This window comes from Lytechinus variegatus, chromosome 12 (assembly GCF_018143015.1).
Source record: "Lytechinus variegatus isolate NC3 chromosome 12, Lvar_3.0, whole genome shotgun sequence".
Taxonomy (NCBI): Eukaryota; Metazoa; Echinodermata; class Echinoidea; order Temnopleuroida; family Toxopneustidae; genus Lytechinus; species Lytechinus variegatus.
In genome coordinates this window covers 34,680,027-34,699,937 of record NC_054751.1, presented here as the reverse complement: position 1 = coordinate 34,699,937, position 19,911 = coordinate 34,680,027, and the positions used below count along the sequence as shown (strand labels likewise).

Genomic DNA, 19,911 nt, shown 5'->3' with positions numbered 1-19,911 from the left:
CGGGGTTACCTCTCCTATCAAAATATCATGGTGACTCCCCTTATCAGAAGCAAGTATTCCAAACTTGTTTCTGTCATTTTTAATAGTTTTTTGTGTTAAAATACAACTCTATCCACGAGAGGTCCTGGATTGAAGGAATCATTCTTTGGAGTGGATTTTATGGTGACTGACAGACAATGTCAATATTCATATGGAAAGATTTAGGTATTTAAAATTTGCTTGTTTTGGCAAGCATCAGTGCTGCAATTGATACACATTCAGTATGATTTACGTGGAGTCACACAAGTCCCAAGATTATCATGTGCAGACCTATGCTGGTTATTTTTCTCTATTGCATGTGCATTTTTATTTTGGTCTACAGGAAGAGAGAAATTTTAATGCAATAAAAGAAAATGAAAAGCTCACAAAAGTGATTTTGTTGATTGTTAGGTTGGTACCTTTGTTTTATTTTGAACTGTAAAAATTACATTTGGGAGTTCATATGGCCGGGGGGGGGGGCTCCCGTGCCCCCCTTGTGATCTCAGCCGTTGGCCTTCGAGCCCCCCCCCCTGGCCGTATAGGATTAAAGATGCTCTCAAGTTCAACAAATGAATAAGAAAAAGCAAAAGATATACATGTAAATATTATTGTTATATTTATCGTAATCAGATGTTATATAGAGACAATACGAGAGAAGGGTGGTATTGTCAAGGAGACAAGATGTAGATACAGGATTGATGTCATTATGTTCAGTGTGAAAAGCATACAGGGATGTGTATGTTTCTTCTGGTTGAAAAAAGTTTACACAGAATTGTTGACAATGCAGGTGTATGAAGATGTACATAAATAAATATGAATTTATCAGAAAAGTTGAGTCATGATGAAGGAAAAAAGTGTACTTGAAATTATCTTGGATATCATCTTATTAAACTAGATTCATACTGTTATCTTGTGGGATCATCATCTTGGTTGCTAGCAGGTTATGTGGTCAGTCATAGATGGATCAATTCTGAATAATCATTTTTTTTGTTTTGTTTGAGGGATGCAATCAAATCTGAATTCTAACATTAATCCTCACGGTTACCCTCATGTTTGCTTACCTTGTGAAACATCCTAGTCCAGGGGGGTGTTTCACAAAGATTTAAGTATGACTTAGAGTCGCACTTAAATACTGAGTTGCATATGATATGAAAGGCTTGACCGTATCGTATCTATCATTATGATCATGCGTTGCATATCATGTACACGTCTGCATTTAAGTGCAACTTAAGTCATACTTAAATCTTTGTGAAACACCCCCCAGGTCTATTTTAACTTGGAGCAACCGTCAGGCCAACAGCAGAGCGATGATGAAGACTGCTCAGTTGTAGGTAAAAACCGTCATTTCTATAAAATTATATTTACATGTACATTGTACATATTTTGCTGAGGATGTACAAATAGTATTTGATATGAATAATCAATGTTTTGAATAACGGTATGAATATTCTAATAAAATTGCAAGGCTATGCAATCCCTCATATAAGAACAAATTCAATTCCAAGCTCATAGTGACATCATAGCAGGCTAGCAATCCAATATGATTTGAATCTAAATTGGACTTTACTCTGGCCAAAAGGCTTGTGCTAAAACAGAATTTTGGCTATTGTTTAAGTGTCGAATCTAAATGCAAGATGCCATTTGTATTAAAGTTAAGTTGCAACTGGATCACATTTTGTGCAGCAGGCTTTTACTTTGCAAGGATGAAATCACTGCTGAATACGACATATTTAGGTTTTCAAAAGGATCAAAAATTATAAAATATGCATTGAGGGAATATTCAAACTTTTTTTTGGCTAGAATTTGTTTCAACAGTCCTGTATTTATTAGGTTAATTTCACAATATAGCATACCGAAGAACTGAATTTGACCACTGATTGAAATGCCTTAAGAAAATGTTTATAACACAGATCACCTCAGGCTTTTAATTCCCCCCCCCCCCCTATTTTTCTGCCATTGTAATTATAATCATTTATTAGAATGTGATTAACCTTCAAGCTATAGGAAAATTAAGTGCAATAGTAATGGCTGTTATAGGATAATAACATTAACCAACAAATCAATCTGATAAAGCTGCTCATAGGTAATTGTGGTTTTGGTAGTTTTTAACTAGCACCCGTTTCATTGGATACAGACTTCCCTTATTCCCAAAGACCTTGTTACTTGATTATTGTAGGCAATCTGGGACCCGTAACACAAAGCTTAGCAATGATCGTTGAACATATTTTCTACAATTGATTGCATTGACTACAATGTACAATCAATCGTGGAAATCAAGCGTACGATTGATCGCTAACCTTTTTGTTATGGGAACCAGGTATGCCTAGTAAAAAAAAATCATGCTTACCTTTTGAGTTTTCTTATCTTTTAAGAATTTATAATGAATTCTAATGAATTTATTTTGTATTTCTAACTTGATAGGTCATTAACCTCTGGAATAGTCTCCCTTCCTCAATAAGAAATGCATCCTCTGTCAACTTATTTAAAACCAAACTGATATCCCACCTCTTTCAAGATAGTTTTTAATAAGTCACTTTTTCATGTTTTTGATTATGTATTTTGTAGAAATAATTAACCTTTACTTATTTTTCTTCGATTAATTTAGTGAACTAAATTTTTGCGTATCCTGTTAATAATTGTTTTTCTGCTTATCTGTTATGTATTGTAATGCGCAGTTGAGTATATCCAAATAGAAATTGCGCAATATAAATTTACAATTATTATTATTATTATTAAAAGCTAGATTTTTTCATTTATTTTTTTTTTATTTTACTCTACATCATTTCCCTGGGTTGGTTGATCTGGTACATCCTTTCAAAGTTTATAAATTAAAACTCCAGCATTTCAGATTCTTTGACATTCTTCAGGAAAAATTCTTGTTCCATAGCTCAGTGTCAGGGAGAAATAATGATTGGATACATACATCATGGACCTAGAGTGGTATGTCCATGGATATATGTACAAAAATGTAGAAATATTCTAATATACCTTTATAAAGGAAATAAAGCTTTTCCCTATGTCAAGAGATAATTTTGTGTTGCATTTTCATAAGTTAACCGATTTAGTATGGAAGAAATGAAAGTCATCCAGTTTGAATTCCATACGTATGACTCTTCTATCTACTTTTTAATTTTCTGTTAACCAAGTTTAACACTATGTGTGCAGTATGAACTGATTAATGTTATATTTTGTAAATTTGTAGATTTTTGTACAGTTGGTATGATATTAAATAATAAACAAGAACTATACTCAAATGATTTAGAGGTCATTTATTCACTTCTTGTTGCATATGAAGAACTAATTTTACAGAACTTTGAAGAATTTCTCAAAAAATGAACGACATGTTCCCTAGCATTGAAGTTCCGGTGTATGTATTAACATTCTTAATATTAAAAAAAGGATCTAGTCTTTTATTAGAAAATGATTTGTGTTGAAGTTTGAACAAAAATAGAATGGTGAAACTTTGAAGGAAATAGGGTTGGAAATCATGGCTTGAATAAAAAGAAATATATTTAAAAAAAAATATGATCTCCTGGCCTTCTGGTTGTGAGATGGACACTCTAACAACTATTCTTTCCTTTCATTAAAATGGATTTTCTGCAGGGTTTCATTCCCCTTTAACCCTAATACTTCTGGGGTATTTCAAAGCTTTTTATTACCGGGGAGGGCCATTATGCCCCCCCCCCTGAGATCTTGGCCATGGATCGCCCAATTGCCTCAAAATTTTGCACAAAGGGTCAAGAATTATGTAATCTACAAAGTTGTAGAGCTATATTATTTTAATCAATTGATTTATGCAAGAAATCATAGATTTTGTATATATCTCACTACATAAAGCCTCAGGAGTAGGAATTTTTGGTACAAATGTCTTTCATAACTCCCTCATCGATTCCTGAAAGAAAAACAATTTTTTGTGGTAATTATTTCTTATATTTTATTGTTTTCCCATTTTTGTATCAAGCGTTTTCAGATGCGTATGTGTGGGTGTGTTAGAGGGTGTGTTGTGTGGGGTAATTATTTACACTATTTGGAACAATTATACTTACTAGAAAATTATTTACATAAATTGAAAAAGCTTGATTTTGTCCATAGGGTTATACACAGTCACATAGAGAAATAGCAAAATTTCAGTGACATGTGTTGGGTAAATAATCCGACACCCGCATGGTCGGTCTGCTGGGGGGCGTTTCATGAAAGGACTGGTTGGACGTTTTATCCGACAAGTTCAATTTTATCCGACAGTTACCATAGTAACAGTACCTCTCAGCCAATCAACATCAGAGAAAGATGTCAGATCTGACAACTTGTCGGATGAAAATGTTGATGAAACACTCCCCTGATCGCCATAAATTTGGTATTAAAATAAAAAGTCATGAAATCTTGTTTCGAAATATTCGAGGCATTAGGAAGTACCAACAATTAGGGTTAAAGGCCTTGGAATTAAAGTACCTGCAGTAATTATGTCATACAATTGTGGAAATAGTTATCTAATGGGTGGTTTCGTGGCTGCATTGTGAAATAATTTCTTTTTCCACAATCTATATACACATTAAAAAAAAAAAAATATTCTTGAGATGTAATGCCGTGTAGCTCTTCACTTTATAAGTTTTACTACATTACAAAACTAGAACTATCACTGAAGGTGATTCATGCCGCCGCCCCCCCATGCCATTACCATGCCAACAGTTTCCTAATTTTTTCATTTAATATATTGTTACCAAGGAAACATGATTGCCAACACATGCCAAAATATGTCATGTACATCTTTACCTCAAGACCAATATGTGAGCCTAATTTCATGAGAATTGGTTGAAAACTAATCAAGTAATTCAAATTGATAGATATTTACCTAATTTGGGGTCTATAATATGTTGTTCCCACGGCAACACAATTTCCAACACACACAAAATATTGGTTTCACACACTCTACCTCGAACACAATGTGTGAGCCAAATTTCATGAGAATTGGTTGAAAATTAATGAAGTAACTGAAACTGCAAGTTTTTTACCTAATTTTTGTCTTTAATGTTGTTACCATGGCAAAATGATTTCTGACACACAAAATTAATGTCTTGCTCATTACACCAATACCAGTTTGTGTACCACATTTCATGATAATTGGTTAAAAACTGAGGAAGTAGTTTGAACAGCGAGATTTTTACCTTATTTTTTGCCAAAATACTAGTATACGTTACCATGACAACACATTTCCGACACATGCGAAAAGTGTGTCCTGCACATCTTCACCCAAACACCAATATTTGTTCCAAGTTTCATGAAAATTGGTTAAAAACTGAGGAAATAGTTTGGTGCGCAAGATTTGCAACAGACCGACCGACAGCCCATACGCTGATTCCTACATGTAGGTACAAATATGGTTATTGGATATTAAAACTTACTGAGCTGAATGAAATTTAAGAAAAGAATTAGTCAAGATAAAAAGAAAAAAACAACATGACAAAATATGGAACAATATATGGAACAAATATATTTTGGCAAGATGAAAAATAAGGACATAATGCATATTATATTGCACTCCTAATTGTTATCTGTTACTTTAAAGCGATACTAAAGACAAAATATGGATATCATGGCAGCATTTATGATTCAAGGCAGTATGTATTATCAGAAAATCCATGAAGTTGGAGTTTAAAAAAGGCAAAAATATAGGTATTCATACCAATACAGGAAAAACCAGGTTCAGGAATAAGAATATTGGCATGAATATAAATTAAATACAACAAACAAGGAATCTCAAATGGTATCCATTCAAAAAAACGGATCAATGTGAGAGATTATCTGATATACATCCAGAACATTCATCAGTTCTACAATTGACTGAAATATGACATACATTTTCAATATTTTTTGTTTATATTTCAGTCTTTCTGAACATGTTTTCTTTGCTAAAATTAAACTCTCGTGTTTGAAATTTATGTTTTAACATCAGTGTATGTTTCTAAGTTCAGTAAAGTCTGGCTGACAGAGTAGTAGTACAAATATCCAAACCACTGATTTTGTCATTCCTGAACCTTATCTTTCACAGAAAATTACTTGCAATGGAATTTCTTATCTAAGAAGTGCAATTTTGCTTTCTTACACCACCACCCAAGTTTGTCTACAATCATTTATTTACAAATATGAAATATATAACCATAATAACCAAACTAAAACCGCATATTTATGACTTTGAGATGAATGTTAGTGAGGGAAAATGCAAGATGGGCTATATCAGCTACAATTGGAAAGTTTGACAAGAAACATACATTGCTTTTAATACCAAAGGCTAAAAACTAATCATTTAAAAACAAAAACAATTTTTTTTCCTTCTATTCTGAAGTACAGATTTCCATAGATATTACTTGTAATGATTAGGATCATGTCATCATCAATGATACACACCTATGGACCACTTTGATGGATCTTATTATTTACAAACGTAAAATTAGAAAGCTGTCTTCATTGCACTAAACAGAGCACATGTCTGTGAAAATAAGGAAAAAAACAATGGTGATTTGGATGTGAATAAAAAAAATAATGTAATTACATGGGATGAAAAACTGTGAATGCCAGTTTGAATTCAAAACCACAGTACATCAAGCAGCCTACATTTAATACATTCACTATCTTTTTAACCCTAAATAGACTGGGCTATTTCAATGCCTAAGAAGACTGGGGGGGGGCTGATTCAGCCCCCCCTTATGATCTCAGCCGTCGATCACGCGATCGCGACGAAGCTTGGAACGTGCGTTACCCATGGCATAATCTACAAAACTACATGATCAAATTTTGCGAAAAATCTCATTGCTCATTAATTATGCTAATTTATGCGTAAAATCAAAATTTCGCTTTAATTAACTAAATAATGCCCCTAAAATGCTAATTTTGGGTACACAGACACTTCATATGAATCTGATCAAATGTACAGAAAAAAAAAATCAAAATCACATTTATTTTCTTATGTATTTTATTGTTTTCTAAGTTTCTTATGTATTTCATTGTTTTTCGACTTTCTGTTTTTTATTGTTTTTTCAATGGAAATTGTTGGGGACTTTATTTGGACCATAAATAAGATGGAATTGATTTCAATCAGTAAAAGGAAAAATAATGATACATTTATGAATTTTGGCTAAAAACTCTAGTTGCATTGGATTTGTACACAAATTCACGTTTTTGTGCAATTTTGGGTCTGCATGCACTTACGAAATGTTGCGTAACTTCGGAACCGCGTACCTGGGGGTCGCAAATTTGGTCTCAAAAGTTGCGTGAGACTTGAATGTAAAAAGTCAGTGAGGGACGCGGTCAAAAAATTTCGTGCAGCGGATTTATCCTGAAAAATGTCTAGGGGGGGCTAAATCAGCCCCCCCCCCCCCCCAGTCTTTTTAGGGTTAAACCCCTTCTCTTGCCCAGAATTGACTGCATTTAGAATTTTGGGGCAGTTAATTCATTCTTGTGGTACTATTAAACAGAACACGTTGCATACTTACTAGGAAGTACATGTACGCTATATGTCGGCAATGTAAAGCAACAAACTGAATTTTTTTTTTTGCAGGTAATAGTGAACTGGGAAAATACAAACTATTCAGTCCCCAGGTAAAAACTTTGCCCATGGTGTTTAGCTCATGGGCACATACATGTAAGTAAATTGCACAGCAGAAAAAGTTGATTTGACATTGTCACATCAAATTTTGCCATTATAAAGAGAGTATTATTTCTTGAGCATAGAGGGTAGCGCAAGTTGATCAGAGGGCTGAAAATTTATGACTGTAATATCTTTAATACATGACCTAGATTATTCCATGTGGTGTTTCTTAGAGTTCTTCATGAATGTTTTTTTTACACAGCTTTGGCACAACTGGAACATAATCTTGAATGTTACAGAGGGATCAGGGATATATCATTTAGCTCAATCATTTAGTTGTCTAGAAAGTCATTTGTAGCTTTAACATGAACAGCTTTAACATCCCCAGGTCTTCCTCTCAACCAACATTGGCATTATCACTGATCATCAAAGTTTGGCATTTCTAGTGGAGCAAGAGCAGGTGGAGTCTGTGGAATGATTATCCCTGGTGTTGAATTTAAATCTGACACTCCATTTTCAGAGGGTGCTAATAGGCTGAAAGGAACACTGAACTCATTGCGGAAGTCTGTTGGAGGGTGGACTGACTGCTGTACTCTACACTGACTTTTCTGTGTTTCAAGTTCCTGCTGGAGTTCCTTGACCTTGTTCTTCAAGTGGTCATTCTCCTGCTGACACCGCTCCATCTGTTCCAATAGATTCACCACATGATTCCTCATCTCCATGGTCTTTATTGAGAGTTCCTCCAAAAGCACTTTGTCATCTACCTCCATCTTTCTCCATGCTTGCTGTTGCTGGTGTGGAGAATGCACTTTCAGACTTGGTTTGGCAGTCCCACTACCGAACTCTCTTAAGGCTTGAAGAACCTTTGTAGGACGGTAAAAAGTCCTCAAGTCTTTCCTATCAAGTTCAGAGTGCTCGTTCAAACACTGCAGCAAAGAATCAGTGTCTTCTGATGCTACAGATGGGAGAGACTCAAAGCTATCAGTTCTACCTCTACCTTCTTCTTCCTTTGCCTGTAGAACCCCTGGCATTCTGCAGGACACTGGCTCCATGCTCTTCAAGCAACCCTCATCATCATTTTCCTGCCCTCCATCAACATCGTCTGCTTTCTCTTCGTCCACCTCACTCGGCTTTTCTGCAACTCCGTTCTTGTCAGGCTTTGGTACAGCAAGTTGAACATTCTCTAGATTCATTTTCTTCTCATCAAGTTGTCTCCTCTTGTTGACAAGATTTGGCATCTTGTCATAGTTTTCTTTCTGGAGTCTCAGAGAATGAAGAGCACCTGCATCTTTGGTTTTCTCCATGGCTTTCACAATATACTCTGAAAGAAACGATAAAATAATATAACATCAAATACTGAGCATCATGACAATTTGGATAAAGGCCATTTGACACTTATTGCAATATTGCAGTGTTTAGGATCAAACTATGATCATCCTTAAATGATCATAGTTTGTAGTACAAAGATATACATTTGGCTACCCACATTCTCATCACATAATTCTACGTGGTCAGAGAGGATTAACTAAGGAATAAGATGAATCTTCAAAATAAAGGTGTAAATTTTAGTGTTTAAGTGGTCGAGAGCAAAACAAATTCTATAAAAAAAGGGAGAGTGGCTTTTGGTCACTTTCATTTCTAAAGGGACACTGAACTCAAGAATAAAGTGAATTTCCTGCCATAGGCCTAAATACAATACGAGAGCCTTGACACTTCATAATTGGAAATTTAAGTATGATTTTTTTTTCCGGGTATTATCTTTGCACTCTAACATGGTTTTATGGCCTATAGGGTTATGCACAGTACCTTGCTATTCTAGGAGTCCTTGAGTCTTGCATGATAATGTTCAATTTCGAAACCTATAAATTCTGAAATGCATAAACCTATCCCCCCAAAATATCCACATTTATCAAAGTATTGTAACTTAGGTGTAAAACAATAAATTGTCAATACCAGATGCACTTTGATAGCAGTGTAGAGCGGCATCATGATGTCCATTATTTATCATTCTCTCTGCTTTCCGCTCACACTGATGAGCCTATAATAAAGACAATGAAAACAGAGAATACCTGTAGTAAAAAATTGTCAATGAGGCACCCAGTAAATTGGATGATACATATCAAATAATAGATTTATCAAAATAATAAAAATTCATACAGAATTTATTCAAAATTGCTGGTACACCCTTACATACTATTTTGACTTATATTATCTGAAATCAACAGCGTATGATTGTGTTTAATTTTGTCAACAGAGGACCAGTGTGAAAGCAAACTCCCCAATGCATGGATCCTCTTTAATTCTTCATTTACGGATGATCAATGCCAAGTGGTATATTTGCAGGATAATTACACGTGCCCTGGCCAACTGCTACCTATACTCACTTCTTTACCTTTAAAAAAAAATTTAGAAATCAAGTTTACGTTCAGAGTTTGATTTTAACTTAAAGTTGAAGTTACCTATAACATGAAATATCTATCTGAAGGACATTTGAAGTTCTTCAAGTTCATTCATATCTTTTCACTGAAATGTACAATATCAGTAAGGTTAAAAATCAGCAAGAACAAGCTCATGTCCAAAGAATTAAAAATATCACAGATCAAAGTATCAAAATATAAATTTTCAAAAAAACAAATGCAGATTTAAAAAGAGCTAAATGTAGATAAAAATAAACACATACAGACATAAAAAGGCAAGTAAAGATTACATATAAGGCCAGCATCGAAAATGCAACAATTTGCCCCCTCCCGTTTGGTCGCAAACTTCAGTCCACATCATAACTAAAGAAGCCGAGCGGCCAAGCCAAGCTTAGGCATTGTTAGACTGGAATAACTGTTGTTTTGGGGGATTTATTAAACAATTTCTGACATTTTACTGTCATCCCATTCCCTGATGGTAATCCGTTAGCGCGAGCCCCCATGGGAAAAACCCTCCACCACTGTACTGTGGTAGAAAAAAATATCCAGATTTTTAGCATTTGAAATGAAATATTATTTCAAATGTTGGCCCACAATTTTCTTTAGGTTATATATCATGGTTTCTTTTGATATTACACGCAAATTGCGCGATTTGCGTACTGTCGCCAAGCGAAAGACCAGGGCGAAAGACAATGAAATCAAGATGGTGACGTAAACACGGTGGCAAGTTTTTCCCATCTTTTCCTAATATTTTTCTTGTTTCTTGATTACCGGGTAATTATTGTTTAAATATGAAATCAATATCGTAGAAATGTCTGAAATGAAGTCGTATCCCATGATGTATATGATTAGGGCCACAAACACATATTGCGAGGTTAGTATTAGTATGCCTAGGCCTATAGTATTACTAGGGCTACGTCTTTTATTTGAAAGGAAAGTAGAAATCTCCGGGGGGGGGGGCAGTAGAGGCACACGCCAATATGGGAAACAATCTCCCATATTGGAGACTTGCTTTGCAAAACGGCAAAAGAAACAACACCAACAAAAGCAGATTTTTTCCACCCAAAATTTTGTCTCACTTGAGTTCAGAAGCCCATTAGTTTTGTGTGTGATTGACAACAAAAATCCTTATCAAAACAAAAGCAGATAAAGAATTGGGGTAATTTTTCACGAGGAATCTGCTTATCACAATATTGGCCATGTGCCTCTACGGGGGGGGGGCAAGGGCAAAAGTTTCAAACTTTCAGGGTTTTTGTGGTACACGCAGATGAATGGGAAGCAATTCCTGGCTTCGTTGAGAGTAAGCATAAGTTAGTAAATGATTTTTACTTGTAGCTCCTGGCTACACCAACAGAGCTACCAAGTCTCACGCATTATGCGTGAGACTCCCGCATTTTGGACTCTTGTTCATCCCCTCAAATCTCTGTCTCATGCAACTATCACAGCCTATCCCCATTTACATTGTACACAATGTCTGTGATCTCACTCAGATTCTCAGAAAATCTCACGCATAGCTGGTCTTTGAACTTGGCATCTCTGCACCAATGTTACAGTTGCACTCACTTGTTCACTCACTGCTACCACCCACTTGTTCACTGCTACCACCCTGCCTGTGGGGAATCTACAGCTAGGTAGGACTATGGTTTACTGCGGCAGCCCGAACACGTACTGTGTCTGAAGACGTGTCGGGGTCCCCGGGCAAGACTATGGTATGCCAATGTTGTACAGAGCACACACTTTAAAACATCATTAAAATATCACTTTTGTGACCAAAATTACTAATTTCCATACAGTTGCAATTTATTTTTCATTAGTAACTTGGGAATAATTTTTGTATTCACCAGAGCGCTCAAAAACTTGAATTTTAGGCATATTTTGTGTACGCCCTCTATTGGTGGAAAGTAATATGGCAAGAAAATTTTCATTTTTGATCTCTATTTTTAATTTAGAAAAAAATCATTTAAAGAATCAAATTTAAATAAGAGCCAAGTTGTATGAATAATAGGTGTAATGGAAACTGTCAGTGTAAAAAAATCAAGCATTTGCCCCAAAGAAAAAGAGAAAATAAGCCATCCCAAACATTGCCACCCTTATTTTGCCACAAATGGAGATATAACTGAGAACAAGGTTATATTATAAACTTGTTCATTGAATGAGTGGTTGCACTGACTGACTTGACTGAGGCATATACCGTACTCCAAACGGGCTAAAGAGTAAAGTAAAAATAAAAATTCTCAAATTGACTCTCGAGATGAAATATTACATCTCCATTATAGGCCTATTCGGAAAAGCAGTGGGTATGTTGACCATGAAATTTGATTAAGACTGAGAGACTTGCTATGATATATATATACGAAGAGTGTGTCAACTGGCGGGGATTCCGGGAAAATTTTCTCGAAGTCGGCCGGTAAACTGCATTGCCATTGCAATATTTTGCATTTTATGGCAGGACCTGTCACAAATGTCAACGTGTGGGACCAGCGAGAAATTCTAACTTGGAAGTCAAAGGCGATTTCTTGGCCTTGGGCTCGAGATAAACTCAGTGGTTCTATAGATCTATCACACAAATATCATTCAAAGGCAAATTCAATCTCTATTCTCGAACGATTTATATTTACTCTATTCAGCGGGGAATCTGGATCCATTGGTAAAATGATCTTTGATTTAGGAATTGGATGCATGATTTCTGGGCCTACGGCTATATCGGCGATACGACGAGTATATGAGCTGACATGCGCATGCGCACCACGTCGACAGACGACAAACTCACTATACTAGCTAGCTAGCTGCGATATATTATGAGCTTGAGCTTTATTTCATTTCAAATTCAATGGAAATATTTCATAATATTAAGATTCCGGGGCGCTTTAAAAAATCTTTTAACCTTGTATTTGAAATAGAGACCACCCAAACAAAAATAGCTTTCGGCATCCGATTTTTGAAATTTTCAACATCATTCTTGCTGGATTTTGCTCTTATTGATTCAAATAAACAATTTTCTGGGATGGACTTGACCTTTAATATAGGGGTCTTAAAAACATTCTGCGCGCACTACGAGCTTCCATTGATTTAGTGTGGTCATGAAGACAATATAGGCATATACATATAGATGAGTGGGGGGTGATTATAAAAGGTGTCCCTCGATCGCTTTTCAGGCCTGGATATAGATATCGAAAAGTTTCCGCTCGCGCTTCGCGCTCGCATTATTCATAGGCGGATATATGATGGGGGCTCGGGGGCCCGCCCCCCCCCCCCTATTGGCGGAGCAAAAAAAGAAAAAAAGGGAAAGAAATAAAAAAAAATTGGGAAAAGAGAGGAGAAAAAAAGAAGAGGAATTAAAGACGTGAATGAAATAAGATGGGAGGAAGACTTGGAAAATAAAAAGAATAATTCATGTCACTATATAAATTTTTCGTTCGCGCCTCACTGCTTGCATTGCCTGTTAGGTGATTTTCATAGAATTGAGTTTTCATCTAGGTAATCGAACTTTCATTATTTTATGTGATTTGAACAAATTGATTTTTAATAAGTGAGTGCTCTGTAAAAATGTTAGTTTTATGGTCTGAATATTAAAATTTTCTTCTCGAGCTGCGCACTCGCAAAATTTGATTTATCAGGTAGGAATTATTTTCCTGTAATCCATAGTTTTCAAAGCTATCCCTTTTCATGTCCGATTGTCAAAACGTATATAGCGCTGCACGCTCGCATTTTGATTGGCGAGTTATGTATTTCTCAATTTGTTTACAAGTGAGATGTTCATGATTCATTCAAACAGTACGTCACATTAATTAAGGCTTTCCTTTTTAACTGAGGTCAGAAAAAAGACTTCAAGTCGCGTTTTATGCTCGATCGCATTTATTGCTTATTTAGATAGGCCTAGGCGTGGTTATGATCGCATTTAGTAGAAAAGAATCTGTTTTTTATTATCTGGAATATCTGGGTCCCATATGGGATCCACATTGGACCCAGATATAAAAAAAAAACATATGCTTTACTATACGTGTACTGACACTGCTTAAAATATTAACATTTTAAGCAGTGTTGGTAAAATGGCCCTAATTCTTCCGCCAGTAAAATAATAGTTCCAAAGTAGTGATGTATCTTTCCAATTTGAAAAAAAAGAAGTTCAGTAGGTACCCTCCCTAATCAGTCTTAGATTGTCAATAATTTTTGTCAATCAGCAATATCAAATTTGAAACTTGAGAATGGGTTAGCTCGAATGAATATCTTTTTTTCTATGCAATGTAGTCTTTCAACAATTATCATTGTGGACCTAACCCATTTTGCAAGCAAACTTAAATGAATCAAATCGCTTTTATTCACGTAAATATTGCGAATTTCAAATTTTCTTTGGTATCATCACAGTGACTAAAAATTCATAGGTTTTGAGACAGAAAACAATAAAATGAATGAAAAAGTGGACCTAACCCGGCCTTTTGACAAATGAGCTCTTCACTGAGAATCTGGTTGCAAAAGAGGTTAGATCAACTCCAAGAATTTTTTTTTATTCTCCCATGTTGCAATATGCGAAACTAAATTGCCATACGCGCTATACTGTGCCCCCTCTTTTTTGTCTTCGTCTTTTTTTTCACTCATTACGCTACCTATACCTTTTTACAGTGGTGGACATCCCAAAGAAAAAAAAAGAGAAAAGGGAAAGAGAGAAGGGTGAAATACATATTTTCTAAAATCTATCACAAAATTTGATATCTGTAATTCAACTATTAAAATTTTTGCTCTCTCGTAACTTTTTTTTGTTAAAAGAATTCTGCCTGATACGCCAAATCTAGCCTCCTCAAATTTTTTTGCCTCACTACGCCATGCCTGTCGGACCGGGATATTTTTGGCTCTTGCCCCCTCCCCCGGCCACCGACCCCTGTTCATGAAGCAAATATGAGCATTCATTTATTCAGTAGTTTGTAATAAAAGTCATTCATAATTTTACAACAAACCAACAAACAACTTAAACTGTCTCATTGCTTATCTTCTTCTTATTCTTCTCTTTTTTTCCTTTTATTTAATCACTTAAACATATTATATATACATGTTTTTTATGTTTTATGTGCCTGTTGTAGATATGTTAGCTCTATGTAGTAGATTTATCTAGTTGTTTTTAAGCCATATACAAAGTAATTAGTTGTGATCTTCTGAGGGACCTATATAATTTACAAGTCTGCTTCTCCTGGTCACATCATCTTTCTTCTCTTTCCCGGTTGTAATATCGAAATGTACTGTTGTATGATTATGTATTGTACAATGACATGAAGATAAATAAATAAATGAACAATTCCTGTGTCTAATATAGACCGATGTGAATGACTGCATAAAATCCAGCGGGATATTTAAATTCCCATCTGATTATGTAACAAAATTTCCTCCTCTTCAATCACAGGCTCTGAGATCTAGACCCAGCTATGAGCTAAGTAGGTAAATGCTATGGTTATGGAATAACAAATTAGTGCCCATTTTCATAAAGAAAAGATTCAACTATGGATATCGATACCCCCTAGCTGTCATTGTCTCAAATCTCGCCATTTTTTCACGTCGCTCCTAAAAATCTCGTTAAAGAGGTGACAAAAACAATTTCAAGGTGCTGTTGAAAATTGTTCATCCGACGAATCAATGCGGATACGATCTGCTTGATTAAATCTCTTTGACCATGTTTAGAGTGAATAGATTTCCGTCTTTATGCCTAATATATCGCCAAATGATGTTTTCTCCGTTTTCGATAATAGATGCTGTTCTTTACTCAGGATAAGACATAAAGCGTGCGAGAAGGGACATTAAAAATGGGACATTAATTTTACGCTACAATGCTGATAATCCCTTGACAAGCAGATCAGTACATTTTTAGGCATATAACGTGCATCAGTAGAAACACATAATTTATGAGCCTCTTTTTTTAAGATTACACTTGACTGACAAGTCTAATAATAGTGATTACACCGTCACTGTCTCCTTTCTTCGCATTGCCAGGTGATAGATTGAAAAGAAAGGATGTTCTTGGTTGAATGAAAACGTGAGACAGACGATATTGTCAAACAGTTTCAGTTATATTTTAGTACTATATCAGTATGTGAACAATAGTTTTGATGTAATGATATAATTATAAAATAATGACCACTATGTGAGTTTATGGTACCGCTCATCAGTTCCGAAAAATCTGGGGTGGTATTCTGAGGTCATTTTATCTTTAAAATATTTTATTTTATCTCTTAAAATGAAATTGGTATTCTGAGATGACATTTTATCTCTCAGATAAAATTTACAATTTTATCTTGCGTATAAATTTTATCTTGCGTAACTTTTAATGATACGCAACAAAACAGTGCCTGCGTAGACAAAGGCATCGCGTATCTGGGTATTGCAACGCAGATGATGTGCTTGCGCCCAAGATAGTTTGAAGAAAAAAATAAAATAAACTTAAAAGAGGGTAGGGGCTATTTTATCTCCGCGACGTTGATTTCACCAATATTTCTAGGTGAATTAACCCAAATGTTGACATGAAAATGAAGAAAAATTATATATTTATTAAGAATAACACCTTAACGTTATTCCTGTACAATAAGAAAGTATTTCATAAGACTTGTCTTTACTAATATTGTCTTTGAAATGATGCTTGAAAAGATGCGATACAGACCTCGAAAAAGATGAGAGCATTGTCCTTTTTGTTAAAAAGAAATCTCTGTAAAGACGCGCGAGCGTATAGTGCAAGCGTATTTGAAGTCAAAAATTAACGCAATCTCACTCCTTTGCCACACCTCCTTGTGGAATGGATTTCCATTGGTTGACTGACACGAAAGAGCTATAAAAGCGCGTTTCTAATTGGATATTGATTAAAAAGTAGGTGTGTCTTACAGAGATAAAATGAAGATAAAATGGTTCTCAGAATACCAATTTGGAGAGATTTTAAGGGCATTTTATCTCACTGATTTTAACGGAGATAAATTTTTTTATTTTATCTGAGATAAAATGGATCTCAGAATACCACCCCTGAACATTAAAAAATCGTTAAAATCGCGCCCGTGAGTAATCTGATCGACTAAAAATGATATGATATTTTACCCTTCTCTCTTTCCTTTTCTCCCATTTTGTCTTGGTTGTTATACACAGCAAAAACTGTGGTGTTACCCGGTGTACATAGAGGACCACACCAGTTATCACCGGTGTTAAATTGGTGGTGTTAGTTTTACACCTATAGGTGTTATTAAAACACCTTTGGTTGTTATATTTACACTCTTTGGTGTTATGTTCAATCTCTAGGGTGTAATTTTAACACCTCGGGGTGTGGTCCTCTATTAACACCAATTTGTGTCAGTTTTAACACCACAGTTGCCCCCCCCCCAAATTTTTTTTTTTTTTTTTTTTTTTTTGGGGGGGAGGGGGCAAGAGCCCCTGCAAGCCCCCTCCTCCCTACCCCCCCCCCATCTATACGCCACTGGTCTTTGTCAAAGCAACAACACACCAATAGCCGCGTTCAGGCATCTCGTCGGGGTAAAATACGCATGGATTAAAATTCCAAAGATAATCATATCACGACCTATGCAGAGATTAGAGATATGCAACAACTGCCATTTTAACAACCAACTAAAAGCAAATAAAAAACTTGTCTTTATGAAATATTCAATAATGCTATTTCGAAGCAATCCTTATTCAAAAGAAGATCATATAGGTTACAGAGATACCGAGAAGTCCATGTCAACAACACGGCATATACAGAAACGTATAATGGTATTTGGTTTTCAATTAACTTTTATGGTTTTGGTATTATTATTAAACAATCTAGCAAGAGCATGGCACAGAGATACACCCTCTCAGGGAATGAGTGATTTATCAAAAACGTTATAATCTAGGCATGGTAAAATTGTTTTACCAAAGAAAATAATGAAGAAGAAATAAGCAAATAGATACATTAATAAATGAAATAAAAGAATCATCGGCTTACTTCAACAAATAGTGGTGTTGATATTTTCTGTGCGTCCTTTCTCACCTTACCGGAAAAAAAACACTTAAGGGGCAAACGGAAGTGGAAATAAGCCCGGCGGGGGGGGGCGAAATATGTATTTCATGGCGCTTTGATTCCGGCATTTAATGGTAAGACCTGAATTTTGAAGCGATCGGGACGGGGAGGGGGACGAGAAAAGAAAAACAGTACAAAAAGTAGAATACTTTGTAAAAGATATTGCTTGGTCGTATCAAACTAACACACATTTGGATCAACCCCCCCCCCCCCGAAAACATTATGGTACCGCCCTCTTGCACTGCAAAAACTCCGGTGTTGATTTAACACCAGCCCGGAATCTATATATGTCCACACCAGAGAAGTGTTAAACAACACCGGTTTCGGTATTAGTCTAAAACCAGAAAGGTGTTTATACAACACCAATTAGTATTAAAATAGCATCGGTTTGATTCCAAACTGGTGTTGTGTCAATACTTCTCTGGTGTGGACATATATAGATTCTGGGCTGGTGTTAAATCAACACCGGAGTTTTTGCAGTGTGGAAACCCAAGCCGAAGACAAAGGCTAAACATTAAATTCTTTATTTTATTAAAGGGGAATCCAGCCTTGGGCATTAACGATTTAAAAAAATAATAAAACAGAATGATGAAAGCTTTAATGAAAAATCGGATATAGACAATAAAAAATTAATGGTTGCTTTGAAAGGATGATCCATGCTGAAAATATTTATATCCAAATAAATAGAGCAAAATTCACAAAGTAAAATGCTAAAAATGTCATCAAAATTGGATAACAAGAAACGAAGTTTTTGAATTTTAAAGTTTATGAATATTTTGTGAAAACAGTTATATGCACATCGTCATGAATATTCATTAGGTGGGCTGACAATGTCACATTCCCACTTAATGTTATTACATGAAATCATGAAATTATCGTTTATTTCATACATATGTAAATGATGTGTCTCCATTATGATGAAATAATGGTGGCAATAAATAACTAAAGCACTTTAACAGTTGTCAATCCAATTGTTTTAGTTCTTGGTAGAAAAAAATTTGAATAAACCTAATTTCATATAATAAAATATAAAAGCACAAGTGGGGATATATGACATCATCAGCCCACCTAATGAATATTCATAAAGACATGCCTTGAACTGTTCACCGGAATGATGTAATCTTCAAAATTCAATAACTTTGTTATTTTTTATCTAATTTTAATCAAATTTTCGGCATTTTCCTTTTTGAATTTTACTCTATTTATTAAGATAGACATATGTCTAGCCTGGACCATCCTTTTAAAATTGAGATTAAGACTAAGTAGATTTCAAATTGGCAAATGGGTAAGTAAATTAAGACAAGGGGCAAGGACGACTTTCCCATAGACCATGTACTTAATCATCTGGGATTTGTGGTTTTCTCCTAAGAATCTCTTCCCCTGGGGCAGTAATCAAGATATAATCCAGTTAGTTTATTGTTTGATATCCTCAAGAAAGAAAATGTAATTTGAAGTAAAACGTTTGAAAAAATATATATTTACTCAATTTCATGCATTTGAGTGCAAGGAAGAGTGCTCCTTGGCTTACATCACTATGCCATCACAATCATATGCAGCAAATTTGAAGTATCCATGGGTACAGTGATTACCAATATTTACAATTTTTAAAAATTCATAACTTTTTTATTACTTGTCCGATACTGTTCAAACTTTCACCTATCACCTTGTCAGATTTTTTCTTTTCCCTCCAAAACAAGTTTTTTTTTGTTATTTGTGTTAGATTCCCCTTAAAAAACAAAGCATCGGATAGTTTATGACATCATATCAGCACGAAGTCTAAATGTCATAACGGTTTGTCGGAATGGGGAAAGGCGTTTTACGTGATCATGATTATGGAAATGATACAACCGCGTAGCCAGGATTTAATTGTGGAG

The 19,911-nt window shown here is 35.2% G+C and overlaps 1 protein-coding gene across 1 annotated transcript; it reads right to left on the bottom strand.

Annotated features, from left to right (window-relative positions):
• Positions 1-7,505: 7,505 nt before the first annotated feature.
• LOC121425487 (nuclear receptor-binding factor 2-like) lies at positions 7,506-12,738 on the bottom strand. Its single transcript, XM_041621556.1, has 3 exons — positions 12,636-12,738; positions 9,554-9,638; positions 7,506-8,921 (listed from the first exon to the last, which is right to left on the bottom strand). Exons 1-3 carry the CDS (start codon positions 12,696-12,698, stop codon positions 8,017-8,019), a joined length of 1,053 nt encoding a protein of 350 aa, XP_041477490.1. The 5' UTR covers positions 12,699-12,738; the 3' UTR covers positions 7,506-8,016.
• Between the last annotated feature and the right edge of the window lie 7,173 nt (positions 12,739-19,911).

Excerpts from the sequence above, each read along its gene's own strand:
- LOC121425487 (XM_041621556.1), bottom strand. The coding sequence starts at position 12,698 with ATGCATCCAATTCCTAAATCAAAGATCATTTTACCAATGGATCCAGAT. Across the intron at positions 9,639-12,635 it reads CAGATTCCCCGCTGAATAGA|GCTCATCAGTGTGAGCGGAA; the intron begins GTAAATATAAAT and ends TCTTTATTATAG. Across the intron at positions 8,922-9,553 it reads CTGCTATCAAAGTGCATCTG|AGTATATTGTGAAAGCCATG; the intron begins GTATTGACAATT and ends CGTTTCTTTCAG.